This window comes from Bos indicus, chromosome 7 (genome assembly GCF_029378745.1).
Source record: "Bos indicus isolate NIAB-ARS_2022 breed Sahiwal x Tharparkar chromosome 7, NIAB-ARS_B.indTharparkar_mat_pri_1.0, whole genome shotgun sequence".
NCBI classification, from domain to species: domain Eukaryota; kingdom Metazoa; phylum Chordata; class Mammalia; order Artiodactyla; family Bovidae; genus Bos; species Bos indicus.
In genome coordinates, this window is record NC_091766.1 from 34,532,304 (window position 1) to 34,550,433 (window position 18,130).

At 38.2% G+C, this 18,130-nt stretch overlaps 1 protein-coding gene across 7 annotated transcripts in view; it reads right to left on the reverse strand.

Moving 5' to 3' along the window:
• Positions 1-12,183, reverse strand: part of DMXL1 (Dmx like 1) — a 125,765-nt gene extending 113,582 nt beyond the window's left edge. For 3 of the 7 annotated variants that reach the window (XM_070793286.1, XM_070793285.1, XM_070793283.1), the window contains exon 1: positions 11,668-12,182. In XM_070793286.1, coding sequence (XP_070649387.1) covers positions 11,668-11,754 — 87 coding nt within the window. In that variant the 5' untranslated portion in view covers positions 11,755-12,182. Of the gene's footprint in view, positions 1-11,667 lie in introns of all 7 variants that reach the window. The other 4 variants (XM_070793284.1, XM_070793282.1, XM_070793288.1 and 1 more) reach the window with 2 other exon arrangements.
• Positions 12,184-18,130: the final 5,947 nt, after the last annotated feature.

Sequence of the window (18,130 nt, forward strand, 5' to 3'; positions counted from 1 at the left end):
AAAAACAAAAACAACAAAAAAAGAATATAACCAACTGCAATCCACACTTCATGAGTTGACTATTATCCTTCGGGCTTTATAATAAAAAAAAAAATCTGATTTTCTTGACTATAGAATTTTAATTTTTATATTTTCAGAGAGGGGCAATGGCACCCCACTCCAGTACTCTTGCCTGGCCCATGGACGGAGGAGCCTGGTAGGCTGCAGTCCATGGGATTGCTAAGAGTCCGGCACGATTGAGCGACTTCACTTTGACTTTTCACTTTCATGCATTGGAGAAGGAAATGGCAACCCACTCCAGTGTTCTTGCCTGGAGAATCCCAGGGACGGGGGAGCCTGGTGGGCTGCTGTCTATGGGGTCGCACAGAGTCGGACACGACTAAAGGGACTTAGCAGCAGTGGCATAGTTTATTTGATAATGTAATTAATTAAACATAGAACGAATTAAAGATTCAAACTATATTTGCATTTTGTTCTGTATCTCAATTATTTTCAAGAGTATGTAAGTATCTCCTTAAAAATCCTGCTGTGCACAGAATACTGGTTGAATAAACTACAGGACATAGGCACAATGGAGTATTACACAGCTATAAAAAGAATGAGGAAGAAACCTATGAACTGACTTGGAGTGATTTCTAGGAGATAGTATTAAGTGAAAAACTAAAAAAACAAGTAGAAAAGGGCTGACTTACTTGTCTTTGCCTGACTTACTTCACTTAGCATAATACCCTCTAGATCCACATATTTCGTCACAAATGGCAAGAATTCACTCTTTTTTATGATTAATATTCCATTGTGTGTGTGTGTGTGTGTAGGCATTGTGTGTACACATATATGGACAAAAATGAATGCATATGTGTATGTGTGTATGTATACATGTACATATGTATGTATGAATAAATTTAATAATTTAAAAAATCATAACCAGCATCCACTGGTAGATGAATGAAGAAGATGTATATATACACATGTATACACACATACATCTACAGTTCAGTTCAGTTCAGTTCAGTCGCTCAGTCGTGTCCGACTCTTTGCGACCCCATGAATCGCAGCACACCAGACCTCCCTGTCCATCACCAACTCCCAGAGTTCACTCAGACTCACGTCCATCAAGTCAGTGATGCCATCCCGTCATCTCATCCTCTATCATCCCCTTTTCCTCCTGCCCCCAATCCCTCCCAGCATCAGAGTCTTTTCCAATGAGTCAACTCTTTGCATGAGGTGGTCAAAGTACTGGAGTTTCAGCTTTAGCATCATTCCCTCCAAAGAAATCCCACGGCTGATCTCCTTCAGAATGGACTGGTTGGATCTCCTTGCAGTCCAAGGGACTCTCAAGAGTCTTCTCCAACACCACAGTTCAAAAACATCAATTCTTCGGCGCTCAGCCTTCTTCACAGTCTAACTCTCACATTCATACATGACCACTGGAAAAACGATAGCCTTGACTAGACGGACCTTTGTTGGCAAAGTAATGTCTCTGCTTTTGAATATGCTATCTAGGTTGGTCATAACTTTCCTTCCAAGGAGTAAGTGTCTTTTAATTTCATGACTGCAATCACCATCTGCAGTGATTTTGGAGCCCAAAAAAATAAAGTCTGACACTGTTTCCACTGTTTCCCCATCTATTTCCCATGAAGTGATGGGACCGGATGCCATGATCTTCGTTTTCTGAATGTTGAGCTTTAAGCCAACTTTTTCTCTCTCCACTTTCACTTTCATCAAGAGGCTTTTGAGTTCCTCTTCACTTTCTGCCATAAGGGTGGTGTCATCTGCATACCTGAGGTTATTGATATTTCTCCCAGCAATCTTGATTCCAGCTTGTGTTTCTTCCAGTCCAGTGTTTCTCATGATGTACTGTGCATATAAGTTAAATAAGCAGGGTGATAATATACAGCCCTGACGTACTCCTTTTCCTATTTGGAACCAGTCTGTGGTTCCATGTCCAGTTCTAACTGTTGCTTCCTGACCTGCATATAAGGTTTCTCAAGAGGCAGGTCAGGTGGTCTGGTATTCCCATCTCTTTCAGAATTTTCCACAGTTTATTGTGATCCACACAGTCAAAGGCTTTGGCATAGTCAATAAAGCAGAAATAGATGTTTTTCTGGAACTCTTTTGTTTTTTCCATGATCCAGTGGATGTTGGCAATTTGATCTCTGGTTCCTCTGCCTTTTCTAAAACCAGCTTCAACATCAGGAAATTTACGGTTCACGTATTGCTGAAGCCTGGCTTGGAGAATTTTGAGCATTACTTTACTAGTGTGTGAGATGAGTGCAATTGTGCAGTAGTTTGAGCATTCTTTGGCATTGCCTTTCTTTGGGATTGGAATGAAAACTGACCATTTCCAGTCCTGTGGCCACTGCTGAGTTTTCCAAATTTGCTGGCATATTGAGTGCAGCACTTTCACAGCATCATCTTTCAGGATTTGGAATAGCTCAACTGGAATTCCATCACCTCCACTAGCTTTGTTCATAGTGATGCTTTCTAAGGCCCACTTGACTTCACATTCCAGGATATCTGGCTCTAGATGAGTGATCACACCATCGTGATTATCTGGGTCGTGAAGATCTTTTTTGTACAGTTCCTCTGTGTATTCTTGCCTCCTCTTGTTAATCTGCTTCTGTTATGTCCATACCATTTTTGTCTTTTATTGAGCCCATCTTTGCATGAAATGTTCCCTTGGTATCTCTAATTTTCTTGAAGAGATCTCTAGTCTTTCCCATTTTGTTGTTCTTCTATTTCTTTGCATTGATCGCTGAGGAAGGCATTCTTATCTCTTCTTGCTATTCTCTGGAACTCTGCATTCAGATGTTCCAAAGCATTCCAAAGATGCTTATATCTTTCCTTTTCTCCTTTGCGTTCCTCTTCTCTTCTTTTCACAGCTATTTGTAAGGCCTCCCCAGACAGCCATACACCCACACATCTTCTTTATTCATTCATCTACCAATGGATGCTAGTTATGATTTCTGAAACTTATTAACATCATAAATAAAGCAATCAGAATGGGTGGGGGGGAACAAATGAACTAACTACATTACAAACAAATACTACATCTACACTGAAAGAAAGACGGCAGGAAAATACTAAGTAATTTATGAACACAGAATTTGACTAATATATTCTCAGCCTTGGAGACTGAGAAGGAAAAAACTTTGGCACCAAAGTTTTATATATACCAAAGCTATACAAGGACACTACAAGAAAACTACAGGCCAATTTCTCTGATGAATATAGATGCAAAAATCTTCAACAGATGCAAAACACTGATTTCAATAGCACACTAAAAAGATCATACACCATAATCAAGTTGTATTTATCCCTGAGATGCAGGATGGTTCCATAAAGGCCATATATGACAAGCTCACAGCTAATGCAGTCAATGGTAAAAAGCTAAAAGCTTTCCTGTAAGATCAGGAACAAGACAAGGATGCCCACACTTACCAATTCTATTCAACCTAATATTGGAAGTCCCAGCCAGAGTAATTAGGCAAGAAACAGAAATAAAATGCATTTGAATCAGAAAGGAAGATATAATATTGTCTGTTTTCAGAATACAAGATACTACATATAGAAACCCTGAAGTCTCTACCAAAAAACTTTTAGAACTAATAAACAAAGTCAGCAAAGTTGCAGAACACAAAATCAACATAAGAAAATAACTGCATTTCTGTACACTAACAATAGACTATTCAAAAAAGAAATTAAGGAAACAATCCAATCTATAACAGCATCAAAAAGAATAAAATACTTTAGAAAAACTTTAACCAGGTGAAAAGTCTTGGACACTGAAAACTATCAAGACACAGATTAAAGAAACTGAAGATTACACAAATAAATGAAAAGACGTCTTTTGTTCTCGAACTAGAAAAGTTAATATCATTACAATGTCCATACTACACAAAACCATTTATAGATTCAATGTAATTTCTATCAAAATTCCAGTAGCATTTTTCACACAGGGGGAAAAAAAAAATCCTAAAATTCACAATGGAACCACAAAAGACCCCAAATAGCCAAAGCAATCTTAAGGAATAACTAAGCTGGAATCATCACATTTCCTGATTTCAAACTATATTACAAAACTATAATAACCCAAACAATATGGTATCAGCATAAAAACAGACACAGAGACCTAAGGAACAGAATCATAAGCCTAGACATAACCTACACATATATGGTCAATTAATTGTTGACAAAGGTGCCAAGAATATACAATAGAGAAAAGAGAGTTTCTTCAATAAGTTGACACTGGGAAAACTGGACATCCCTGTGCAAAAGAATGAAATTGAACCCGTGTCTTACATCACACACAAAAATAAACTCAAAAATGAATCAAAAACTTAAACTTGAAAAATAAAACTGGAAACAAAACTCCTAGAAGAAAACATAGGGGGAAAGCCCCTTGGCAATCAGTGATGATTAATGGAACACCAAAAGCACAAGCAATAAAAGCAATAATAAATAAGACTACACTAAACTGCAAGGCTTCTGCACAGCAAAAGAAACCATCAACAAAATGAAAAGGTAACCTTCAAAATGGGAGAAAGTATTTGCAAACTTTATCTGATAAAAAGTTATTATCTAAAATATAGAAAGAGCTCATAATTCAATAGCAAAAACAATCCAATTAAAAATGGGCAGGGGACTCCAACAGACATTTTTCCAAAGAAGATGTACTGATGACCAATAGGTACATGAAAAGACGTTCAATATCACTAATCATCAGGGAAATGCCAATCAAAACTGGATGAGATATCACTTCACACCCATTAGGATGCTATCATCAAAAAGATAAAAGATAAGTGTTGGTAAAAATGTGAAGAAAAGGAATCCTTGTGTACTCTTGGTGAGAATGTAGACTGGCATAGCCACTGTGAAAAACAATACGGAAGAGGACTTCCTTGGTGGTCTAGGGGTTAAGAATCTGCCTGTCAATGCAGGAACACACGTTCAATCCCCGGCCCACATGATTCCACATGTGACAAAGCAACTAAGCCTGTGGGCCCCAACTACTGAGCCCATGGGCCACAACTACTGAAGCCCACACTCTAGAGTCCAAACGCCACAACTACTGAGACTGCGTGCTGCAACTACTGAAGCCCGTGCACGCTAGAGCCCACATCCACAATGAGAAGCCACTGCAATGAGAAGCGCATGCACTGCAGCTAGAGAGTAGTCCCCACTCGCTGCAACTAGCTAAAGCCCACCCACAGCAATGAAGACACTGCACAGGCAAAAGAAACAAAAACAAGCAAGCAAACAAAAACAGTATGGAAGAGTCCTGAAAAAATTAAAAGCAAAACCACCATATGTTCCACCAATTCAACTTGTCCAAAGACAGTGAAATCACTATAAGAGATATCTGCACTCCCATATTCATTCCAGCATTGTTCATAAAAGCCAAGATATGGAAACAGCCTAAGTGTCCATCAGTGAATGAATGGATTTTAAAAAAATATGTTTTATACACATACACAAAAACAAAAGAATATTATTTGGTTACACACAAAAAAATAAAACCCTGCCACTTGTGATAACCTTGAAGGCATTATGCTAAGTCAGAGAAAGACAAATACTGTACATATATATTCCACTTATATGTGGAATCTAAAAACAGTTTTACTAATAGAAATATTTTACTAACAGAATTGAATGGTGATTGCCAGGGGCTGTGGGTGGGAAAATGGGAGACGTTGGTCAAAGGATACAAACTTTCAGTCATAAGATGAGTAAATTCCAGGAATCTAATGTATAGCAGGGTGACTATGGCTAACAATACTATATTGTACAGTTGAAAGTTGCTATTAGAATAAAGCTTTAATGTTTTCATCTTAACAACAAAGTGGTAATTATGTGTGGTAAAGGATATGTTAACTAATCTCATTGTGGTAAATAGTTTATAATATGTATGTGTATCAAGTCATAACATTGTATACTTTAAATTTACACAATGTTAATGCCAATTGTATCTCAATAACGCTTAGGGGAAAAAAAACAGAGCGAGGTGAACCTGTACAGATAATCCAAACTGGGTATCATGCAAAAATCACTTGAAATAGACGCATCTTATGGATATTTTAAATAGATTATTAAAATTAATTCAATCACTAGAGTTTACACAACACGGCAAGTTAATAAGCATTAAGTACACCAAACCAAACTGGGAAAACAAACTTTAAAATGGGCTCTGCACCCAAAGTTCATAGCAGCATTATTTAAACAGCCAAGACATGGAAGCAACCTAAGTGTCCATCAACAGATAAATGTATAAAGATGACACGGTACATATATACAATGGACTTATCATAAAAAGAATAAAATATTGTCATTTGCAGCGACATGAATGGATCTAGAGAATACCACACTAAGTGAAGTCAGGGAGAAAAAAAGACAAATATTGTGTGATAGTATTCATATGTGGAATTTAAAAAACTATACAAATCAATCTACATACAAAACAGAAACAGACGCGCAGATGAAGAAAACAAACTTAGAGTCACCAAAAGGAAAAGTTCAGTTCAGTTCAGTCGCTCAGTCGTGTCCGACTCTTTGCGACCCCACGAATTACAGCACGCCAGGCAAGGAAAAGGGAAGGGGGCAAATGATAAATAGTAGGATGGGATTAACAGACATGAACTACTAAACAGAAAACAGAAAAGCAATAAGGATTTACTATTTAATACAGGGAATAATATTCAATGTCTTATAATAGCCTATAATGGAAAAATAATCATAATATATACACATATATAAATCCAGATCACTTTGCTGTAAACCTGAAAGTAACACAATATTGTAAATCAACTATACTTCAATTTTTAAAGCTTAACGTATTAATAATTCACACATTAACAAACTAAAGAAAAAATAAACAAAATTGTATATGTATGATTTAAAAATAATCCATCTCTACTAATCTACCTGGTTTTAAATATACTATACATAATATTTTAAACCAAAATCTACAGTTTCATAGATTTTTTACAAAACAAATGGTTCTAAAAACTTCAAGTTGCCCTATTATTATTAAAACAATAATTAAAAGAACAGAACTGGTTTATCAAATAAACTGCCATGCTATCCAAGTTTCAAAAGTAATATGCATATATTACAATTGATACACTAGCTGCTTCTATCAAAAGATCTGTAATCAGAATAACCTATTACTAAGCAATGAAAATTAAATTGACAAATGAAAATCCTTTTATTAGGCACATGTAATATCACGATTACTAACTGAGGCTAAACAAGGTGCAAAGAAAAAACTGAGTTCATATGCATGCTATTTAGCATACAACAAACATGATTTTTAACTTTTAGTTTGGCAGACAACCGTCTCGAATATTCTAAATTTTAAAAATTACACAAGGTTGCAAGTCAGCATTCTAATAAGGAAATCCTGTGATTTCTGTATAACAGTTAGATTTCCTGTTTTCACTGTTTTATTTTAACCAACCATATCAGAAGAATTTCTTCCTGGTATACTTCCTGGTTAAATGACTTATATCTGGCATATTGTAACTAATATTATTCTCATTTATTAAAACACAACATTAAGAATTCAACTTCCCTGGTAGCTCAGATGGTAAAGCGTCTGTCTGCAATGGTAGAGACTGGGGTTCGATCCCTGGGTCGGGAAGATCCCCTGGAGAAGGAAATGGCAACCCACTCTAGTACTCTTGCCTGGAAAATCCCATGGACAGAGGAGCCTGGTAGGCTACAGTCCATGGGGTCACAAAGAGTCGGACACGACTGAGAGACTTTACTTTTTTTTTACTTAATACTACTTAAAATACAATATTTTAAAATAAACCAAATATTTAAAGTCTAATTTTTACCTTTAATGGCCTATGAGTACCACAAAAATCATTCTCTCTCCAGATACATACATTATCAAACTTTCCGCTCCTGTATTCTCTCCATTCACATGCTTCTCCAAGAAAAGAACTTCCTATAAAGGCTTCCCTACAGTGAACAAAACAAAAATTTAAACTAAAGGATGCTTACTATTACAGAAAGTTGAAGGAGAATGCTAATTCAGCCTCCATTTCTCTACCAACATCCAGATAGCTGCAGTCAGTCTTTTGACTTCTAATCTGGGTCCCTTTGGTTGGGAACACTGAGTTGTCCAACACAAAAGAGTCTGGAGCTATTATTTGTTTGCTATTCCTCATATAGCCAAGGTATTTAAATTACAAACTAGAGACAGGAAGTCCTAAATATTAACACAATCTGTCTCTTGAAAATTATCTCCCTTTCCATTTCAGTAAAAACACAATTTCAACTCTAAGTACAGATAATCTATTATATATTAAAGCACATATCACTAGCATGCACAGAAATATTAGAAAACCAGATCTAACTAACTATGCCTGTTTTTAACTATGAAAAACAAATATTTTTTTCTAAAAACAAAAGTCTTCAACAGATTAGGGCCAGGTGCTCATATACTTCCACTCTAAAGACTGTAGGAAATTAACAAGGAAAAAGGAATGAAGGAAGAATTCATGTAAGTAAAGAAAAACTAAAGAATTTTTGCTAATATACCTGAAATTTCTCCTGCTTGTTCATCTGATATTTAGGGTAAAATGCATAATAACTGATATTGAAAAAAAATTTTTTAACTTTAATTGAGGTATTTTATTTGAACTCAAATCTAAATGATTAAAAATACTTCTTAAAACTGCAATTTTTAACTATATAACAGTAAGATTTCTTTACTATTATTCATCGATTTAATTAGTATTCAATCTAGGCACTATGAGTTTAGCCTTTATAATAACTGACATTTTTAAGAGTTTTACAGGTAGCAAGCAATGAACTTAACAGTTTTTCATGTAACAACCCTATGAATATGCCTTCCTTAGCCTCATTTTACAGATAAGAAAAAAAAAAAGAAACTCAAACGATGTAAAAGAATTTCCCCATGGATATATAACTAACTAAGGACTAGGTTGGAAATCGAATTCAGATAATGATGCTAGTATTAGGTGACACCAGTACTTCAATCACTGTTCTAGGCACTCACAATGAAACTCTGGAAGACATACACAAGGCAAAACAGGTTACTAATATAATGAAAGTGCAAATAAAGTGCTTCGAAGTGTAACAGACACGGTCACTGCCTACTGGAAGTTTTCCTATTAACAGAAAAATCAAAATAGTTTGATGCCAGTTTAAGCAGCAAAAAAAAGTGTCTCATATATATTAACTATATTGGAAATGTCATATTTTAAAATCTAGAATCCATGAGAAAAGGCATTCAATTTTATTTCAATTTAAAGCCTGTCAGGCTATATTCAGAAAACAGGATCTCATCTCTTGTAATCTTTTAAAATAAGAACAAATAAGTTATCTGCAAACATGAGAAGAGAGGAATTACAAACATCAAATCTGTCTTTAGAGAAGGTATAATTTAACAGGAGAAACAAAATAATTCTTCAAGTGGGCCTATAAGAGGAAGATTTCATGTCCCTAGGTGCAGTAAAACTGGAATTTAGGGAAAGATTTTTAGTCTGCACATACCATATACCATCTAATGTTTGTTCTCTTTCTATGAAAAGAAAAAAAAAAAAGCCAAAATCAAAAGAGGTTAAAAACAAAATTCAAGGAGTAAACAAGAGGTTCTACTTTTTAGAAAAAAGGATAATTTCAAGAGAGATTAAATTTAAGACGTATATAGTATCCAGAAGACTGAAGGCAAGAAATCTAGTTTATAACAAATCAATTTAATGTTAAAGAGTCAGGGTAGATTAGCTGCAAAGGAAAAAAGATGATTGTTAATAAACTACCGTCAGAATTAGAGAAACCTGGGATCTCTTCATACTAAATAACAGCAACAAAATGTTTATTTTCACCTTATTTACTGCACTGATTCCTGAGATCTGAGAGAAATCTACAAGAGGCTTGGTGGGAGGTGATTAAAGCTTGGTCTATGGAAACACTTTAAAATTCAGTAAACCTGAGCAGCAAGCTACATGATGGCATAGGACATTCTTCTCATCTTTGACACATTAACTCACCTCTCCTTTAAAGTAACAGAAGCATTCACCAAAATTTTACAAACACTTTGGCCATCTAGGTGCATAAATAAGTCAGCATACTGTATACTTTGAAGTTCACACCACTGCTTACATATTAATAGATTCTGAATGCCTTCTCAGATAAGGTTGTTAGAATTTACATTAGAGGAGCATTCATATAACTTTAGGAGATGTCAAGAGAATGAAATGTTACCATCCAAAAATCTCCCATTAGAAACATTTCCTTATGATGATCTTTATTTTCTGAACAGCAACAGTAATGTTCAACTGCTGGGAGACTCTGGTGGCCCTCTACCACCCTCAGAGTTCACTCTCTCCTTTGAGCACTGAAGCAAGGTTAACATTTAGAATTAGAATCCCTAAAATTCCTAGTGTCAAGTGCAATTTAAGGCATATATGAGTCATTCTACAGGGAAGGAACAGACTATTCAAAAGCAAAGTACTTGGTTGGCACTAAAAGCAAATTCAGGTACTAAGTGACTACACTACACCATATTAAATAATGATTACTGGGTTCTTTTCTATTATTTATTGACTGACAAATATGACAAAAAATAGTCAAAAATGGATAAAAAGAAAACCTGGGGTATCTATTAAGCTGTTCAATTTGCTTCATTTATACATGCAAAATTAAGTAACTTAATCACAACTATTAAGAGATAGCTTAATAACTATTCAAGTTGTAGTAAAAATCATGAGCCCTATATTTAGACATAGACTATTATGTGCAATACTGATCTAAAGCTTGAAATCATTATAATAACTACAGAAAATTCTTTAAAAAATTATAGTTAAGGAAGAAAATGTCAATATTCTGGTAAGAAGCAAAAGTTTGGGGCCCTCCTTTCACTATCTGGGGAAGACAAATGAAAAATACGACACTTCCATTTAAACTTTAACATGGAACTACTAGAAATGAAAGAGGAGTTTTACTGAAAAACAGTAATGCAACTTTTGGTAATTAATACGAACAATCTAAAATAAATACAAGTCTCCCAGGACTTCTACACTCAAATACTGAGTGCAAGGATGGCAGGACTGAACCATTAACAAAAATAGTTTTCTCTTCCCAAAATTATTCCCAGTGAACTTAAAGAAAACTAAATGAAAAGCACTGTACGCGCTAGTTGTTGACAGCAAACAATTAGTAACTGTTTTAACTTTTTTTTTTTAAGACACCCACTCTTTATAACTACAAAAACTTGACTTTAACTCAGAGGAAGAAATGAAACTAATCCCAGCTATTTCTAAACTTAACAATTAAGAGCCTATGGACTTGAACAATAAAAAGCCCCCACACACATTACACAGAAACGACATTGTTAAACCACCCCAACCCAAAGATGTCAGATTAAAACTTGAAAAATATCCTACAAAACATTCTAGCTTCCGAGTGTAGTCTCTGTAAACATTAAGTAGCTCAATGACCAAAGTGCTGTTGCCGCCTCCGTTCTCAAAGGCCAGGTCTGCCGACCCTAAAGAGTGGGGACCTCCCCGTGGGACGTGGGGGACCCCCGCAAGGGCGACGAGGTTTTCTGGGCCTCCGCCCGCTGCTCTGGGCCGAGACCGGCTGACTCAGGGGCGCGGACTCGCCACGGGCGACGAGGGAGCCTCCCTCACTCACCGTGAAGCGCTGGTCGCCGACGCTGCCCACCGAGAAGCAGTGATCGCCGGGATTCACGGCCCCGGTCAGCACCTGGTGCAGGTTCATGTCTGCGCCTCAGTCCAGCAACTGACGTCGTGTCCGGCTCATGCCCGGGGTCAGCGGTCGCTTCCCTCCCTTTCCTTCACGGGCGGCGGCCGTTCTGCAGCGACAGGCGCCAGAAGCCAGAGCCGCTCAGCTGCGGCCCGCAGCTCATCCCGAGCCCCGGCCTGTGAGGCCCGGAGGGGGCGGGCCAGCTAGCGGGCGGAGCGCCGCGCTCGTCTGCGCACCTGTCACAGTCCACGCGGGCCCAGGTGAAGCTCTGGGTCGACCCAGCGGCCGCGACCCCCGGCCGACTCACCGGCCGGGAGGGCCACGCCGTCCACAACACTTCCCTGAGGTCTGGGTGGCTGGCCCGGACCGAGCCCAAGTGTCGCAAGCAGCACGCACTCGCCCTCCCCACCTGACCTGGCCCTTGCAGGCTCCGGTGCCCGCCACCCCCAATGGCCTCGGCGGCTCCCTACGCGTCGCTAGGTCCCTTTGGCCGAAATATCGCGAGATTCTCGGGGCGAAAAGGAATACTGCAGTAAAGGAATCACTTTTTTTACCACGGCTGACAGAACAGCAAGAGGAAAACGCCTCTTCCAGGGAGATGTTGGCCAATCCCGAGCTCTAGCCCATCTAAGGCTCCACCCACTGCTAAGGATAGACCAATGTCTTAAAGGTTTGTGAGGGACGCTGTGCGTTTGAATGTTCAACGTCAGGAGCCTAGTAAAAACATAAAGAGCCTTGGATAAGGTTGCTGCTGCTACTGCTGCTAAGTCGCTTCAGTTGTGTCCGACTCTGTGCGACCCCATCGACGGCAGCCCACTAGGCTCCTCTGTCCCTGGGATTCTCCAGGCAAGAATCCTGGAATGGGTTGCCATTTCCTTCTCCAGTGCATGAAAGTGAAATCGCTCAGTCGTGCCCGGCTCTTAGCGAGCCCATGGACTGCGTAGCCTACCAGGCTACTCCGTCCGTGGGATTTTCCAGGATAAGGTTAAGGGCTGTCAAATTATGCTTTAGGTTAGGGCTTATTCTGACTGTTGGACCAGAAAGCTTAAAAGGGAGAAGTACATTATAAATACACTTGCGGTGTCCTCAGTCCTGGTAGAAACTACAAGTCCCAACAAACACCGCTCCTCTGGGCGGCCCACGAATACTACTGAATGGGTACTACCCTGCGGCTTCTCTGACCCGCACAGTAGTAACTCCGGCCAGACGCGCGTTTCCATTTCGCTAAAAAGGAAAACACTTGACAAGTGCTAAAATGAGGTGTTTCACCAAAGTTCAACTTAACATTCGTTTTTAAGTTGTGGTAATAATAATACTGCACCAGCTCTGCGTTTAGCTGGTATTTCGGAAAAATCTAAGAATTCCAAAGTGATTAGTGTCATAATCTCAACTGTGAGATTCAACTCATTGTGTTTTGACACAAGTTTTGTATTGATAAACATCTGTTTTTGTCTCCGCCCATGTATCGTAAGCCCCTTAAGACACAAGCTGTCGTGTATTCCCAGTGTCCAGCGCAAAGTGTACTTTACGATCTAGGTGTTCAGTAAAGGGTAAAAGAGTGAATGTAAATAAGAACTTCCCAGTAAACAAAGAGGTCACCTGATGCGAAGAACTGACTGACTGGAAAGACCCTGATGCTGGTAAAGATTGAAGGCGGGAGGAGAAGGGGACGACAGAGGATGAGATGGTTGGATGGCATCACAGAGTCTGTGAACATGAGTTTGAGTAAGCTCCAGGAGTTGGTGGATAGCCGGGGAAGCCTGACATGCTGCAGTCCAGGGGGTCGCAAAGAGTGGGACACGACTGAGCGACTGAACTGAACTGAAACCGATTTTGATTTTTATACCCTTTTCTGGTGGTAAAAATAAACAAAAAACTCTTGACACTAATAGTTGGATGAGAAGAGTACTGGTAATTTTATTATTATTTTTTGCTTTCCCTGTGTTTTGCAATGTGCATATACTTTGTTTTGCAATTTTAAAAGTTTACTTTAAAAGTAAGTTTAAGAAAAAAATCTTTAAAAAGTAGATATATGTATTTATATAATGATACACTTTGCCATAGGGCAGAAAGGAATGCAACATTGTAAATCAACTATAATAAAAAATATTTTTAACAAAAGTCTAAAAGAGCCATCTCCCTTTTTTAAATTTGAAAGATGTAAATGAATTCCATTATTTATCCCAGTCTCCTCATAAAAAGGAGGGATTTAAAATTTAAATTGTCTTAAAAAATACTATTTTATTGAGGTGTAACATTTTGTTTTTTAATTATTAATTCAGATTTTATTTAAAATGCCTTTAAGTTAATTTTATGTTTTAGATCTTAAATCAAGATTTTTCTCTGTTTCATATAAATTCTGTATCTAGCCCAAAGTTTAACATGTTTACTCGCTCTATTCTGCCTATTTTCTGGTTTTAAAAGGCATACTTTAAAAAGTATGTAATAAAAGATTAAAAGAATGAAAGAAAGTAAGGGACCTAGTAGTTAGGAAATCTGAGATCTACTCTTGATCTCTCATTTGCTGTATGACCATGGAAAATGTCTCATGAACTTTAAGACCGTTTTCCTCATCTGTAAAATTAGCAAGTTTAACTTGTTTATCATCAATTTTTTGCTTGGCATTTTTATTCCTGATAAACATCTGTTAGTTTTTATTAAATTCCTTCATCCTAGAAATAGATGGAATTTGACTCCTTCCCTAATTACTCATTTAGACAAGTAACTTAATCTCTCTGTGCTTTACTTTTCTTATCTGTAAAGTGGGGATATTAATAGACATTCTTCAAAGGATTATCATGAAGATTAAATGAGCACGGTGTTTAGCACATAGGCAGAATTTAATAGATGTTTGTTATTCTTAATATTTTTTAGATTTTTGACTGCTTGAAAGCCTTTATTGATTTTGATACAATACTGTTTGAAGTTTTGGTATTTTGGCCATGAGGCTTCTTAGTTCCCCAACAGGGGATCAAACTCATGCCCTGCAGTGGAAGGTTAAGTCTTTACCCCACAGGGAAGACTATTATTATTATTACTATTATTAAATAAACCTAACCTTTTGACATATTTTTTCTAAAGTGTTCCATATAGTGTCAAACCTCAGTCCAAATAAAATTTTTCAGTGATGTCTGAAATGCCATAAATATTTTGAGGCCATCTTGGCCTGTATCCGAACCTATGGGACGATAGTACAACAACTAATGAAAAGTGAGGGTAATCCTTTGCATCTTATTCAGAAAAAAACTGCCCATTAAACACCCTATTTTTGATGTACAGCAGATGAACTGTTTCAATGAAACAGGTAAATCCTTGTACTATATCTGTTCATTCCACTACAACTAAGACCTAATGTCTGGTTTTATACAGCCCTTGAACTGAGAATGTTTTTTACATTTTCTAATGGTTGAAAAAAAATTAATAGAATAAATATATTTTTTGATGCATAAAATTATATGAAATGTCTATGTCCATAAGTAAAATGTTATTGGAACACAGCAATGCGTAGGCATTGAGGTATGGTCTATGACTGCTTTCACACTACAACTGCAGAGTTGAATAGTTTCAACAGAGATCATATATCCTGCAAAGCAAAATATTTACTATTTGGGCTCTTAGAGAGAAAGTTTGCCAACCCCTAATGTATAGGAAGGATCCTCTACTATTCTATGATCTCCAAAATAGTTTTTGCTGTGCAAAATGGTGATTGTACTGAATGATAACTCAGCTTAATTAGTATAACATTTCGTGTTGATGATTACACAAGCATCTTTAAATCCCTTGGTGAAGGAAATGGCAACCCACTCCAGTATTCTTGCCTGGAAAATTCCATAGACAGAGGAGTCTGGCAGGGTACAGTCCATGGGGTCACAGAAGAGTTGGATACAACTGAGCAGCACACACACACATTGTATCCCTGAGTCCCCAGAATTTATCACAGCACAGAGTAGATACCACTAATAGTTGAACACAAGAATGAATATAGAAGGATCTGACTTACATATATATATATATATAAAGAGTCCCTAAAGAACTACCTTGGAAAAAAAAAAGAACTACCTTGGAGAATTGTCCATAGACAAGCTCTTTGCTTTCAAACTACTACTCTTCACAGATCACCCAGTAATGTCACTCACCTCCCTTAACAAAGCTCTATTCAATCCAAAATCCAGTCCTAACTTCTTATGCAACTTGAAATGGAAGAATGCAAGACATGAAGGTAAAATATATGCCGGCCTTTCATCCTCCCTTCTCTTACCCCTTCTGCCCAGAGGCCACAAATCTACCTCCTAACAAGAAGTCCAGGGGAGTTCTTGAATCCAATTATTTCCTGAACTGTAATTGAATTTTCTCATTCTGTCCTTTGAATACTCAAAGGCTGTGTACCTTTATTTATTTATTTTTTCCCTTTAGTTCCTTTCATTCCTTTTCCCCCCTGTAATTTCTTTAGTTTTTTTTCTCCAGCTTTATTTCTAAGAAACAAAAGAGGAAGGATGGCTCTGAAAAAGGAAGTATTTCTTTAATAAAATTCTGCATATTTTGCCTTATTGCTAGCAGCAGAATCTCTTAGAAAATCAAAGTACTGTGGTTTTGAGGACTGGCAGGCCAAAGAGAAGTCTATGCTCTCTTCAGTTCTAGTCTTAAAGGGAAAGGAGGACTTCTGTCAGACTTAAGGAGGGGTGACAGTGTAAAGAAAAGCAAACAGGCTAAACTCTGAGATTCTTGTGGGGGAAGGAAAGGAGCATATAAGAAGTCAGCTCAGATGGAGAAGTAATCATGCCTCTTTCTCACCAGCTTATTTACTGAAATTCCCTTCATTCCCCTCCTCTCTGCTACCCTCATCCTCAGTTCAGTTCAGTCACTCGGTCGTGTCCGACTCTCTGTGACCCCATGGACTGCAGCACAGCAGCTTCTCTGTCCATCACCAACTCCTAGAGCTTGCTCAAACTCATGGCCATCAAGTCAGTGATGCCATCCAACCATCTCATCTTCTGTCGTCCCCTTCTCTTCCTGCCTTCAATCTTTCCCAGCATCTAAACTCATCGATATAAATCCCTTTCCTCCTAGGACCTGTGCCATGGGAGCCACCAAGAAGGGCTTCCATCCCATAGTTGACACCTAATAGATAAAGGGCGGATAGTCCCTAATTCTATAACAAAGACTGTTACTGGAATTGCACGTAAACATTTTTATATCATTATCATAAAAGTCTCAAAAATAATAGACTGTCCCAGAAACCTTCCTGTGCTGCCAGCAGTAACCTTGCTATAGAAAAATCCATCAGGAATATTACAGGTTAAATAGATAGTTGAACAGTGCTATAGGACCCTAGCCATCATTTATAATACTGTTACTATAGAAAAATTAGTTCCAATACCTCTAAAATTTGAATATAGCCATTAAATACTACTGGCTACTGGCTCACCGTTGCTTGCTCAACTGGAGGGTTTTCTACCCATAGATAAGGGCAATTAAGTATAAAAGCTGCTGCTGCTGCTGCTGCTAAGTCGCTTCAGTCGTGTCCAACTCTGTGCGACCCCATAGATGGCAGCCCACCAGGCTCCCCCATCCCTGGGATTCTCCAGGCAAGAACATTGGAGTGGGTTGCCATTTCCTTCTCCAATGCATGAAGGTAAAAAGTGAAAGTGAAGTCGCTCAGTCGTGTCCGACTCTGTGCGACTCCATAGATGGCAACCCACCAGGCTCCTCTGTCCATGGGATTTTCCAGGCAAGAGTACTGGAGTGGGGTGCCATTGCCTTCTCCGTGTATAAAAGCTACTGTTTATTAAATACCCATTCTATACTGTAATGAGGAAGACCTGGAAACCCCCTCCAGTATTCTTGCCTGAAGAATCCCCATGGACTGAGGAGCCTCGCAGGTTACAGTCCATGGAGTCATGAAGAGTCAGACATGACTAAGCAACTAAGTACAGCACATCAGATTCTATAACAGGTATTCTATCTCATTTCAAGCTCAAGGATGCTGTAAGGGTTAATATCTCTGTTTTACAAATGAAGAATTCTGAGCTCAAATAACTTGCCCAAGGTCATATTAGATTTAGGTCATATTGCCATCCAAAGATTTGAACTCAGATCTCTTAGGCTACAAAGGCCCTGTAAGTGTTCTCCAAAGCTCCCTGAAGCCCAGAGAGAGTTCAGTCAGGATCTGCTATTCCTTAGCTGACAAGGTGAGAAGAGACAGGACTTTTTAAAGTTTGGGTCTTCAGTGAGCCTTTGGCAGAAAGAACCATCTTCCCTGAATAGTTTTCTTCTCCCCTTCCTCAAGATGGAAGGAAAGCTTACCTCCCTACCTTGACCCAACACCCAGACTGTAAAGGCCAACTTTTGTTGAAAGGCAAAATATACAGGTCCAGCTAGAAAACTCCTTGAT